Source organism: Coregonus lavaretus, assembly GCF_964263955.1.
Source record: "Coregonus lavaretus genome assembly, chromosome: 3".
In the NCBI taxonomy this organism is placed as follows: Eukaryota; Metazoa; Chordata; class Actinopteri; order Salmoniformes; family Salmonidae; genus Coregonus; species Coregonus lavaretus.
In genome coordinates this window covers 50,477,762-50,491,787 of record NC_139990.1, presented here as the reverse complement: position 1 = coordinate 50,491,787, position 14,026 = coordinate 50,477,762, and the positions used below count along the sequence as shown (strand labels likewise).

The window sequence follows — 14,026 nt, the reverse complement described above, 5'->3', positions numbered from 1 at the left end:
ACCGAAAATATTATTCAAGCTCTGTCAAATTGGTTGTTGATCATAGACAACCATTTTCAGGTCTTGCCATAGATTTTCAAGTAGAGTTAAGTCAAAACCGTAACTCAACCACTCAGGAACATTCACCGTCTGCTTGGTAAGCATCTCCATTGTAGATCTGGCCTTGTGTTTTAGGTTATTGTCCTTCTGAAAGGTGAATTAATCTCCCAGTGTCTGGTGGAAAGCTGACTGAAACAGGTTTTCCTCTAGGATTTTGCCTGTGCTTAGCTCCATTCTGTTGATTTTTTATGCTGAAAAACTCCCCAGTCCTTAACGATTACAATCATACCCATAACATGATTCAGCCACCACTATGCTTGAGTGGTACTCAGTAATGTGTTGGATTGGATTTGCTCCAAACAACACCTTGTATTCAGGACAAAAAGTTAATTGCTTTGCCACAACATGCCTTGTTGCAAACAGGATGCATGTTTTGCAATATTTTTATTCTGTACAGGCTTCCTTCTTTTCACTCTGTCAATTAGATTAGTATTGTGGAGTAACTACAATGTTGTTGATCCATCCTCAGTTTTCTCCTATAACAGCCAAATTCACTGCTCAACTGAGGGACCTTACAGATAATTGTATGTTGGTACAGAGATGAGGTAGTCATTTAAAAGAATCATGTTAAACACTATTATTGCACACAGAATGAGTCCATGCAACTTATGTGACTTGTTAAGCAGAATTGTACTCCTGAACTTATTGAGACTTGCCATAACAAAGGGGTTGAATACTTATTGACTCAAGACATTTCAGCTTTTCATTTTTTATTAATGTGTCATTATTGGGTATTGTGTGTAGACCAGTGACAAAAAAAAAATCTACATTTAATCAATTTTAAATTCAGGCTGTAACACAACAAAATGTAGAATAAGTCTAGCGGTGTGAATACTTTATGGCCCTGTATATGTATCTATTTTTCTAGCTTCTATATTTTGACCCTTTATTAGTGTTACTGCTGTTTTAGTGTTACAACAAGGATAATATGACATATTGTCATATAGTTGATGAAGATGAATAGATATTGTTGTTACGGTACACAGCATCCTTATAGTAGGCCTGTATAATTGACTTTGAAAGTGGTTACATAGGTAGGAGAGAGTGAGGTTGACCAATGGATTCTCTGAAAGAAGATTCCTTGAAAGATACAGCTACTATACCAAAGATAGCAAAGAAAAGTTAGACTCATTCATTTGTTTTGTTTCTTCTTTTTTTTACTGTTTTCCTGTGATATAAGTACATTAAGTACATTTTAGTTGTTACATCCATTTTTGGACTTATAAATTAATGATATATACCCATTGATTCTTGAAGAATATAACTTATAAATGCCTCATGAGCTTAGTTCAAATGTCATACCGCATCAGAACCCCAAATACAAGCTTGTTTTACTCCAATGTTTGTAAACAATGTAAATGTAAACAAAACACTGTATAGCCTCAACATGGTTCAAACTTATAATGTTGATATCATGGATGGTCAGTCCTTGCATCCATAGCTCTGTCTATGAATTTGAGAGTGGTTACATTTCTCCAGGCCCATATCGGCTTTATACCAAAACAGAGGTGGGGAGGCCGCTTTGTTATTGATTAAATTCAGGATTCTAGCTTTGTGTTATTGTTTTGATTTCAGATTAAAATGTCAATGATTTACCTGAGACATGAATTCCCAGCAAATACATGTGCTTTATGAGTCTTTATATGTATATACAAACCATTTTAAAGCTCAATTTAATGTATTTTAAATTGTGCTACATAGGGGAGTGGAAATGTAAGGGAGTTACCCCACATTTCTCTTTACCTCTCTTTTTAATGTAGGAGGAACGTTTCAGTAAAGTGACAACACCCCTAATAGACGAAGAATCAGATAAGCAACAGATTTACAATTAATTAACATGCACTGAAATCAAGTTATTATTATTTAGAGATATTGTTTGTGTTCATTTACTACATTATTTGTCAATTTATGTAACTTTCTATTTGAAATCCTGTTGTTGTTTGAAGGCCAAATTTATAAAACATTTCTCATATGTCTTTTTTATGAAAATGTTATATATGCTAATATAAGATTTGTTGTAATAACATTGTGGCTTTGGAAATGTTTGATTAGTCTGGCTATGTTTCTATCAGTAGAGCATTGTCTGTGAATACTGCACACGTATCAGAAACTTTTTGATATTATTTGTAAATAAAAACCTTGAAGTGGCTGTTTGAATGTTGATTTATTGATCAATTTATGTTCTTGAATCCCATTCTGACCTCAGACTGCACCTGACGTCTAGTTTGACCTGTCTGCTTTCCTCACCGCTGATAGTCTACTACTAACTCCCATCACACACAATCAATCTCTCAGCAACCCAATGGGGCCACACTACAGCACCCACAGGTCACCACAACAGGGCAGCCAGCGCTAAAGATGGGGTGGCCTATAGCAGCAGAGGCTGCTGAGGAGAGGACGGCTCATAATAATGGCTGGAACGGAGCAAATGGAATGGCATCAAACCATGTGTTTGATGTATTTGATACTATTCTACTCATGCCGCTCCAGCCATTACCACGAGCCTGTCCTCCCACATTAAGGTGCCACCAACCTCCTGTGACCTATACAGTGGAGATATGCTTGATTGACCCCATCTTACCTTGTTATCCATGATGGCATGCATGCACACACAGCTCAGGTGTGAACATAGACCACATATTTATGCAGGTGTTAAACTCATTCCATGGAGGGCCTAGTGTCTGCGGGTTTTTGGTTTTTCCTTTCAATTATGTCCTAGAAAACCAGGTGAGGGGCGTTCTTTACTAATTAGTGACCTTAATTCATCAATCAAGTACAAGGGAGGAGTGAACATATAAAACCAAGGTTGGCCATTTACTGTCACCTGCAGTTATGGAATGCTTGCTCACCAGTATAATTCATTGGCTGATCCCTCCTGATGATCCAGATGGAATCATGTGATCCTTCCTTAACCCATTTATTTATTTTTATTTATTTCACCTTTATTTAACCAGGTAAGCCAGTTGAGAACAGGTTCTCATTTACAACTGCGACCTGGCCAAGATAAAGCAAAGCAGTGCAATAAAAACAACACAGAGTTACATATGGGGTAAAAAAACAAAGTCAAAAATACAACAAAAAATATATATACAGTGTGTGCAAATGTAGCAAGTTATGGAGGTAAGGCAATAAATAGGCTATAGTGCAAAATAATTACAATAGTATTAACACTGGAATGCTAGATGTGCAAGAGATTATGTGCAAATAGAGATACTGGGGTGCAAAAGAGCAAAATAAATAACAATATAGGGATGAGGTAGTTGGGTGGGCTAATTTCAGATGGGCTGTGTACAGGTGCAGTGATCGGTAAGGTGCTCTGACAACTGATGCTTAAAGTTAGTGAGGGAGATAAGAGTCTCAAGCTTCAGAGATTTTTGCAATTCGTTCCAGTCATTGGCAGCAGATTACTGGAAGGAATGGCGGCCAAAGGAGGTGTTGGCTTTGGGAATGACCAGTGAGATATACCTGCTGGAGCGCAGACTACGGGTGGGTACTGCTATGGTGACCAATGAGCTAAGATAAGGCGGGGATTTGCCTAGCAGTGATTTATAGATGGCCTGGAGCCAGTGGGTTTGACGACGAACATGTAGTGAGGACCAGCCAACAAGAGCGTACAGGTCACAGTGGTGGGTAGTGTATGGGGCTTTGGAGACAAAACGGATGGCACTGTGATAGACTACATCCAATTTGCTGAGTAGAGTGTTGGAGGCTATTTTGTAAATGACATCGCCGAAGTCAAGGATCGGTAGGATAGTCAGTTTTACGAGGGCATGTTTGGCAGCATGAGTGAAGGAGGCTTTGTTGCGAAATAGGAAGCCGATTCTAGATTTAGGAATAGGAATAGGAAGTCCCACCAAGTTGACTACTTAAAAATTGTGAAAGTCGTTGATGGCACCGCCCACGCTAAAACTACCTTTTGGGCCCTGGAGTCCTACATCATTCTCTATGGGTCACGCAAACACTTGGGCTGTAAGTGGGTCACAATTAGGGTTGCCCAATTCTGGGAACTTGCAATAAATTCCCCAGTTTTGCAGAAATCCTGGTTGGAGAATACCGGATTTCCTGCTTATTCCTTCCTGATTCCAGGAAACCTCCAACCGGGATTTTGGGAAACCATGGAATTTAAGTTTCCGGAATATTGCAACCCTAGTCACAATGGGACTGGGGAATATGATATGAACGTTTGAAAACAAAGTCTAGTACTAATCACTCAGAAACACACAGGAGTATTGTCTCAGTTCACTTTTTATTATTTCACAACAGTTTGACTGGCACCAGCGTACCGTGGTTTTGCTACATATAGCACAGATGACCTATCCATCTTTACCTTGCTGTAAATCAAAAATAAATAAATACTAAATCAAACAGTATACCAGGAAGTAGTGGTGTTGGGGTCTGGGGGACAGAAGTAGTGGTGTTGGGGTCTGGGGGACAGAAGTATTAATTAGTGTCCTTTCTCACAGAAGTGTGTCTCTTTGTTGAGTTGGAACAGTGGGATGTCAACTCCATTTTGGCAACTTTGCACTTCAAGAATACCCAGATAGGTCCACTGTGTTTCAGTATCATGTAGTGTACAGCAGCCCTGCCTGTAGGTTGGCTCACTGCTGTGTGTGTCACACCAAACACTCTCAGAGAATAACTAAAGAAGACTAAGAGATTTTTTTTTTTGTACATAGACTTTCGTATGTAAAACACATTTTGAGTAAAACTTCTGTGTTTGTAGTTGTGAGAGCGATCAAAATATGTATTTTATCACAACCAGTGAGGACGTTGCAGGACAGCCAGGCCACCACTGGAGGGTACTACAGATAGTATTGCCAATCTACAGGTACAGCACTTTAAAGGCTGTATAACGCTAAAATATTGATAAAGTGCAGCAGACAATCCTAATTCTGCATTTTCCGTAATCATCAGTCTAATAAAATGTAAATCCAATGACAAACTAATGAAAATAAGAAAAATATCTACGAGTCAATTCAGGCATAATGTATCCTTAACATTGTTATTAATTAAATACATTGGAATATTGCAGCTATTCCATAATACTTGAAAGATGTATTAGTGTTCCGTGTTTGTTGGCCTTTTCATCTTCAATCACATTAAGAGGAATCTGATGCCTTTTCCAGGCTTGGCTGATGATTCAACTTCAGAACGGTCATTTCAGTTCTCATATTAGACAGGTCGTTTCAGATTTATCATGGGGTGATGTCCCAATAACCACGCATAGTTTGCTTTCCTTTAAGATCACAGATCTGACAGGATTGGATGGGCATCAGTATTATGAAGGACATCTATCCAGCCCTTTCACATATCCATGATGGTTATTGTGGAAAGAAAGCCATTACAGGCGACTGGGACACATCCCATGTTTGTGCTTCAGTGAGCCTCATTCATTCAGGCTCTTACGAGGGTAATATCAGAGGTTCCTTCAGGATGGTGCAAAATTATCAACAGTGCAGATAGAAATAGAACGTATAGAACTGACAGGATTCCCTGTACCATACCACAAAAGAACCATGCCTGTTCTATACAAAACATTTATATTCAAAAGGTTTTGTGATGTAATCACTCTCCTGTCCTGAATAATCTAAATGTTCAAATTGGAGGTCGATTCTATTGTGCCAACAGGGAACACTAACAATCTTTCTCAAATGCACCCAACACTTAACACGAGTCTGGTCCATCTGTGTGTATGGGGGAACAACCCTCCAGTCATCTCCACATGCAGTCCTACAGTAGCTCATACACAACAAAAATAAACAATACATTAAATCTGTGTGTTGTAAACAAATATACTAACAAGTACTTAAAAAAAAAAAAAAAAAGTATACATTGTAATAAGCTGCCGTTGTAACTTCTTAAAACCCACTGTAGCGTATTCTAGACCTGGGTTTAACAGTTTAAGTGTCTGTATGAGGGAGTGTATTAACTGTCTTGTGAAGGAAACGCCAGTGGTCATTGACAAGAGTTGTCTTCTTTAGTGTTCACTGCTCAATTGTTGCCTCATTGGTCAGTTTGTGGGAACATTTCCTGTAGATGGTCGATCATAATAACTAATGTAACATGAGAATGACATTAATTCTCCCCCACCCCCCCATAAAAAATAAAATAAAAAAGTGGTTGTCCCACTGGCTATCATAAGTTGAATGCACCAATTTGTAAGTCGCTCTGGATAAGAGCGTCTGCTAAATGATATAAATGTAAAATGAATGGTCTAAGGCTACGCAGTAATGACCAGCGTCATTTCCTTCACACAGAGGCTACAGTATTAAAGTGTTACTTTGATAATGCCGATAGACATACTAACCTGGAGCCAAGCAGTTAGAATAAAGCAGTAGAAAACTAGGGCTGCACCTGAAGTGGCTTCCTCAGCCTCCGTGCATTCTGTCCTTCACACAGTGATAGAACTGGACCGGTGGGAACCAAACACACTGGTCCGTTGCCCCAATGTTAGATCAGTTAGATGAAGGAGAGGAAGTCACTTCAGACTGATAAGTTGCAGCCTGTTTGTGATGGAAGAGGGTGGTTTTAGGTTCAGTGGCCCTGCTTGCTACCCTGAATAAAATACACATTTATTTCACAGTTCACTTCAACGTCAGACAAAAGAAGACGGGAGGAGAGAGGTGTAGTGACGAGAAGGGGGCTTTGAGTGAGTGAACTAACTGTGTAGTATGTAGGGTAGTAGTGGACACTTCGTAGTGTGGTAGTGTACAGATCAGCCGCTAGCAGCTGAGTGGTGAACTGCCTGTGTGTGCTGGCCAGTCTCTTAAACAGGATAGCAACGAGTCCTCCACACAGAAAGAAAGAGAGGGGGGAAAAAAGGGAGGAATGAATCTAGGAAGGAGGAGAGAAAGGATTGTGTCCCATGTTGGAATGAAAGATGAAGAGGTGGAGGAGGAGATGAAGAGGAGAGGAGGGAGGAAGAAGGGAATGTTCTACGGTTGTTCCTCGTTCTTCTTTAATGATATGCGTTTCTTCCTGGCAGCCAGCATCTCGTAGAAGGGGTCCACGCTGACCGCAGAGCTGGAGAGAGGATGCAAGAGAGAAACAGAATAGAAGAATGTTAGTCCGATGCATTTCTAAATGTATCCCTCCATCCATCCACCCTACTCTCCCTTCCTGACTGCCTCCCTCCCTACTCCGTACTTGATGTGGTGGATCCATTCGTCCTTCTCCTCAGGTGTGGGGGCAGAGATGCGGTACACGTTGTGGTTCCCCTCCACCACTCTGCCGTCTGCCTCCGTCTTACAGGCCTTGATCAGCTGACCACGGTTGTTGGGGATGTACAACTCAAAGCAGTTCTGGGAAGGGAAGAGCAGGAGTCACGAGAAACAGTGCAGTGATCATGTCCTATGTTGACATTCTAATGTACTGACAACAGACTCACAGGTTTCCTGGGGTCTTCAACCTCACGGATACTCAGGTTCTCTAGGGGAATGATACCTCTGGGCTCCTTATCCTGAACACACACAAAACAGACATACACACTGTAGTATACAACACTCTGATCCACATTACAATGTTCTGTTACATAGCTCTTTACCCTCTCTGTACTGGATTCCATTTCCATCACATTGCTCTACAGTGGCACTTGGACTTTGGCAGCGGATGAGAGCTATAATGTTGACTTACTGTAGTATATTCAAAGTAGTAGAGGCAGTTGTCTGTGAGAATGAACCATCTTCTTTTCCAGGTCTTCACCCGTCCTCCTGAAATACGAGCAGACCAACACAGAGGCATGAGAGACAGGGTGGTAGCTAGAGGTTAGCAGAACACCAACTGGACTGGAGACAAACTCATTCCATTTGACTGCTTCACATACTGAAGTAAATATGCCATTACTACACATCACCTTCAGGATATTACAGTTATTCAGACAGCTTGTATAGCCTTACATGTCCAATGTTACTGTGCTTTTGTATGTCAATTCATCTCTCAGTAATAACTAGCAGATATTAGTAATATGTAACATCTTTAATGTCTGTCAAAAGGCATATGTGGACAATAACGTTTCTTCTATACTGCCTGGTGGCCATTTTGGTTCCATAAGAATTATATTGTTTCTCATGGACCCATTCTCCCAGTACATACCTCCTGAGAAACAAGCGGCAGCAGAGTGTGGAAATCACAGGGAGAAGCAGAGACAACAGGGACCAGAGGTTTCGGGGGGAGGGAGGGAGAGGGGTCGGGAGGGAGAAGACAGCAGAGATATTAGTGACAAACAGATCACAGACCCCACCATGCAAGAGAAGACGGTTCAGACTGCCATGATGCAAGAGAGTGAGATACTGAGGGAAGCTCCATGTAGAAGAAGTCGCCCATAGACACATCTAGAATCAGTTTACTGTCCCCCAATCCTAAACTTAATTTAGGGAGGAAAACACAAACTGATCTTATATGGAATCCAAGGGCAGCTCCCTCAGTATGGACAATTCTGTCTATTTACCCATCATGCAATGGCAGTCTTAAGACCATAATACACAGACAATGGTTTAGGCAATATTGCTAGAGAACAAGTGTGGTAGTATTGCCTCAGAACATTGGCGGTGTATCATTATCTTTAGTGTAAACCTGAGAGAGAGGATGAAGGCAGGCACATAACAGCACAAAGCCTTAGGAGAGAGAGCACACAACACACAAGTTTACACTCATTATCCAAAAACCCTGGGGCTGATCAAGACGTTACAGAATGTTAATATGTTTTTAAGCCATCCAAATAATCCATATTTGGTTTTGAAACCGCCTTGAGGTGATCGGCAGAGAGAAGCCACAGTACCCCCTCCCACCACCCGGCGTTGCCACGGCCGACTCACCCAGTTTGAGGAGCCAGCCCTCTCTGTCAGGGTTGAAGAATGTGTGTGTCAGGTCGTTCCCATCATCCTCAGGGATCTTGAAGGGCTCGTTCTTGATGCTGTCATAAAGATTCTGTGGTAGACAGAGCGGAGAGAGACATTGAGAGGAGACAAACAGCAGGGAGATTCACTATAACACACACTGTTATTTCATCTGAACTAGAGCTTCCTGCAACTGAACCCCTACAAACTGATGAAGAAAGATGAACAATCACTCAGTCATGAGCCAACGACAAGCTCACTTCCACAGAGACTCCCCTAGCCCTTCCCCTAGGTTCCCCTCCCTCACTCACTCTGAGCAGGTCCTCTGGCAGGTCTCCACCCTCGTTGATGCCTCTGTTCATGGAAATGAAGCGGTCCAATCCAGGCTTGTCTCTCACGTTGGGGTTGTGGAGGCTGGTGTTCAGCATGATGATGGCAAACGACAGCACATAGCACGTATCTAAGGAGAGAGAGGAACCATAAGATGAGAAGAGTAGCTAGCAGACCTCTGTGTTGTAACGACGGTAGGTGTGTGTACCAGTGCTCTGGAAGACCCCAGGGTTGCAGTGACAGTATCTCTGGGCGAAGGCCTCCATCATCCTGTCAATCTTCTGAGCCTCGCCGGGCAGACGGAAACTCCACAGGAACTGCCTGCAGGAGTCAAAGGTCAGAGGTCAAAAGGTCAGAGAGAGCACTAGCTGCCATGGTAAAAGACGCTTATGTAGGGTTTTTATCCTCGATAATTTGAAATGCATGTACTGTTTTTTATTAAATGTCAGAGGTTATCACAGAGTACACCCCAGCTTACCTGAGAGCCTGGACCAGGTTGAGATCAGTGAACTCATGAAGGTCAACAAACGCCTGCAGAACCTTGAGATTAAAGTCCTCCCTACAGGAGAGAAGAGGGACGTAGACTTCTGATGCTGTTCAGCCCAATAATAACAAAGAAGAAGAGAGCGAATGGTAGAGAGGGGGAATGGTTACCTCTCTCCCAGGTAGTCTCCTATAGCAGTCTTGTTGAGGCCCTCTCCTTTGTACAGGAACTGGGCAACGTCCTCTTGAGTGTGTTTGAGCAACTCATTCTCCACCAGAAACACAATACCCTACACACAGAGAGAGAGAGGAGAGAGAGAGAGAGAAACTACAATCAGAAGAGAGTAAACACTCAAGAGATTGATGACAAGAAAGGCCGTGAAAGAGAGGGGGGGGGGGGGGAGAGGTATAGAGGCTGATCAGATTAATGTATCCATTCCATGTTCCCTTTTCACCTTTTTGGGGTCCATGTTGAACTTCTTCCTTCCCATGGCCACATGCCTGTTCTTCTGTAGAGTTTTACTGCAGGGAGGAAAGACAAGGAGTGGATCACATTCAACCCAATAACTCTGCATCAATTATACATACAGTTAGAGGGAAATGGAGAGAGCAGAGCAGGGAAGTCAAACTAAAATAGCTCTTAGATATGCTTTCAAATTCTTCTTTTAACAGCTAAATTGACTGAAAACACATTCTCATTTGCAGCTATGACCTGGGGAAGTTGCAGGTTAGAGGAGAATAGTCGAAGGAGCCAATAGGAAGCTATCTATTTTTACATAAACTTAAAAGTGAAATTGCCATAGATGCAATATTGAGTAAATGCAGAGATTCAAGTTCCTTGGCGTATATATATATATATATATATATATCACTGACAAACTGAAATGGTCCACCCACACAGACAGTGTGGTGAAGAAGGCGCAACAGAGCCTCTTCAACCTCAGGAGGCTGAGGAAATTTGGCTTGGCACCTAAAACTTTTACAGATGCACAATTGAGAGCATCCTGTCGGGCTGTATCACCGCCTGGTACAGCAACTGCACCGCCCGCAACCGCAGGGCTCTCCAGAGGGTGGTGTGGTCTGCCCAACGCATTACCGGGGGCTAACTACCTGCCCTCCAGGACACCTACTGCACCCGATGTCACAGGAAGGCCAAAAAGATCATCAAGGACATCAACCACCCGAGCCACTGCCGGTTCACCCCGCTATCATCATAAAAAAATAAAAATAAAAAAAAATCATCCAGAAGGCGAGGTCAGTACAGGTGCATCAAAGCTGGGACCGAGAGAATGAAAAACAGCTTCCATCTCAAGGCCATCAGACTGTTAAATAGCCATCACTAGCACATTAGAGGCTGCTGCTGCCTATAGAAATCACTGGCCACTTTAAGAAATGGAACACTAGTCACTTGTTTATAATGTTAACATATCTTGCATTACTCATCTTATATGTATATACTGTATTCTATAATATTCTACTGTATCTTAGTCCATGCCGCTCTGTCATTGCTCGTCCATATATGTATATATTCTTAATTCCATTCCTTACTTTGATTTGTGTGTATTGGGTATATGTTGTGAAATTGTTAGATCAGGGTTGCCCAACCCTGTTCCTGGAGAGCTACCCTCCTGTAGGTTTTCACTCCAACCCCAGGTGTTACTAACCTGATTAATCTTATCAACCTGCTAATTAGAGTCAGGTGTGCTAGATTAGGGTTGGAGCAAAAACCTACAGGACAGTAGCTCTCCAGGAACAGGGTTGGGCAGTCCTATGTTAGATATTACTGCACTTTCGGAGCTAGACGCACAAGCATTTCGCTACAACCACAATAACATCTGCTAAACATGTGTATGTGACAAATAATATTTGATTTGAAGGTAACCTGAATGCAGAGGAGTTATTTTGGGAAACACTGCTGTCATATGGACTCTCTAATCATCCCATTATAATTAATCACCAACTTCAGATACACCAGTGGAGAGGGACTGTGCTACACACTGAATAATGGAACTGAAATATTCAGGGAAACACCATCTGTGTTTTTCTCACCTGCCCTCTGTACTAGTCTCCAATCCCTCCACCTCTATGATGGCCTCTCTGAGCTCGTCTCTGAGCCTCTGGATCTCCTGCAGCAGTGCTCCCTTCCTCCGGCGGATGTCCTCCAGCTCAGAGCGCTCCTCTGGACTCAGGTCTACCGGGACTGTAGGGAAGGAGGGAGAAGAGGGGTGAGAGAATAAAGAGAGATGGGAATAGAAAAACAAGGGGCATGGAAATGGAGAGAAGGGGAAAATGGTGGAGACAGAGAGAACTAAGTTAGAATTGACCTGAAACATTTCAGTATTCAAAGTCTGTTTGCTACAGTGCATTTCCAAGATGCTTTGAGTTTACTACTGAAAGTGCTTTGAGTAAAAAACATGTTTTCCCAAAACGATTCATATCTAATCCAATGTTCCTAACAATTGTTCAATTTCCTCTGCATCTCTCCCTCTCTATTCCTGCTCCTTTCTCCGCTCACTGACCTGTACCTAATTCCTCCATTTTGCTTGTCTGGTCAAATGGAAACTTCTGTGGAAAATCAGGCGGTCGATGATGTGTGTCTCATTGCAGCCTTGATATACTGGAGCACTCAACCTTACAGCGTATTCATCGATAAAGACAAGTTCACAGAGCTCAGAAAACCAACTAGTCTTGAACAGAAGTAGCTTATCCACACAGAACAGAAGTACAGTAGATGAGGAAAAACTAGTTTAAAATCAAAATCAGCCGAAACACTGGCTGCAGGGCTTTCACTGAAACATTCAATGGAATCCTGACAATCTCTAACGTGACAGTGGGAGCGGTTAGACATGAAAAATACTAGTTGGGGACAGAAGAGATCCGCATTTAAAAAAATAAATGTTGGTGCTGCATATGTGAACTATGCAGGACAATTTGTCATAAAGAGTATCAATTCCAAATGACACTTCTCTATAACTACTGTCAATTCTCAGATGTTTTCAATTCAACTAACTAAATGGATTAGGCGAGTCAACAGGGCTGCACTGATTTTTGTAGCTTCTTTGCTCAGAGATAGATTTTCTTTAGCACAGCACTAACACACCTGGTTCGACTAATTATCAAGCCACTATCCAATTAGTTGTCAGGTTAGGTGTGTTTTTAGTGCTGGGCTGGAACAAAAATGTGCAGTCCTTTGGGTCCCCAGCCTGGACTGGAGTTGAAAAATACAGAGGGACAGCATAGCTACACTGCTGCAAACCACAGTATTCCCTTGGTAGAGTGACCAGCCACTACAGTGCCACCAGGCCGCGATGGGATTCATGTGTTTAGGAAGCTAAATGACATCTGCACGTCAACAACCCAGTTACCCCGCCCCTCAAAATGAGATGAATAACTAACGAGCTAGCTTATTCAATGTTTAATAATAATAATAATGTTTGATTCTTGACGGACAGTGGGTGGGTTTAACGTCATATAGTAACCAATATTGTAATGAATAACATTAGCTAACTATTTGGATATGAGTGGTCAGACTACAATAAGCAGTTAGCTACAACTACCTACCTACAGGAAGACTAAAAAGAGCTAGCTAGCTTGCTAACAACCTCGCTAACTAGAGCGCTAACGTTAGCTAGTACTGTATTATTAGCTTACGTCGGACTGTGATTGTATGGGACTCTCTTATGAGAAACGTTGTATAACAAACAAAGATGACAACCATGCAGTACAATCTACAATATAATGCATGCAACGTTAATATTGTTTCGTGACAACTGGTGCTCTAATTGTGTAGTGAAATACCTGCTGCTACAACTAGCTCGTTAGCGGAGTGTGTTGTTATAAGACTTACTGTAGTCCAGGTCATCCATTTTTGGCGCTTTGCTTTTAGGCATAAATATTTCAGATTCGACTGTCATTCAATAAATGAAAAAATAATGGATATATATAAAAAATATATCCTCCAAATAAAAAGGAAATAAATAAATAACCAGCCTTGCGTGCCGAAACCTGGTGCACAGACAAAGGAGGTGGTGGTACAGGAAGTGACGCTAACTTTTTGTTATTAATAAATAAACACGTCCTCACTTTCGGCCATGTTTGTAAGGAACTTTTGAACCCAGAAAGAAGCCACACAACCAAAGACACTGATAACAAGCCCCTTTTATCTATGACACAAACATCTGAGGTTGATTTGGCCCATTTACTAGAACTTGGTTTCTTTCCCAATAACTGCCTGGAAAAGGGGTCACTGTATGTTTTTTATTAAAGGTCCAATGCAGCCG

At 41.8% G+C, this 14,026-nt stretch overlaps 1 protein-coding gene across 2 annotated transcripts; it reads right to left on the bottom strand.

The window, feature by feature from the left end:
• Positions 1-4,326: 4,326 nt before the first annotated feature.
• Positions 4,327-13,756, bottom strand: LOC311125917 (cytohesin-2-like). Of its 2 annotated transcripts, none has more exons than XM_084158453.1 (12): positions 13,594-13,756; positions 11,796-11,946; positions 10,202-10,268; positions 9,918-10,036; positions 9,742-9,822; positions 9,472-9,584; positions 9,245-9,393; positions 8,913-9,024; positions 7,732-7,808; positions 7,487-7,558; positions 7,246-7,400; positions 4,327-7,122 (listed from the first exon to the last, which is right to left on the bottom strand). In XM_084158453.1, exons 1-12 carry the CDS (start codon positions 13,658-13,660, stop codon positions 7,035-7,037), a joined length of 1,251 nt encoding a protein of 416 aa, XP_084014579.1. In that variant the 5' UTR covers positions 13,661-13,756; the 3' UTR covers positions 4,327-7,034. The 2 variants fall into 2 exon arrangements, with proteins under 2 accessions (XP_084014579.1, XP_084014580.1); XM_084158454.1 differs by lacking the exon at positions 13,594-13,756 and adding an exon at positions 12,266-12,651.
• Positions 13,757-14,026: the final 270 nt, after the last annotated feature.

Bases quoted from the DNA above. Each gene is read 5' to 3' on its own strand.
- LOC311125917 (XM_084158453.1), bottom strand. From the start codon at position 13,660: ATGACAGTCGAATCTGAAATATTTATGCCTAAAAGCAAAGCGCCAAAA. The intron at 9,025-9,244 runs GTGAGTGAGGGA...TGTCTACCACAG, and splicing joins TGCCAGAGGACCTGCTCAGA to AATCTTTATGACAGCATCAA. The intron at 7,559-7,731 runs GTAAGTCAACAT...GTGTGTGTTCAG, and splicing joins ACTACTTTGAATATACTACA to GATAAGGAGCCCAGAGGTAT.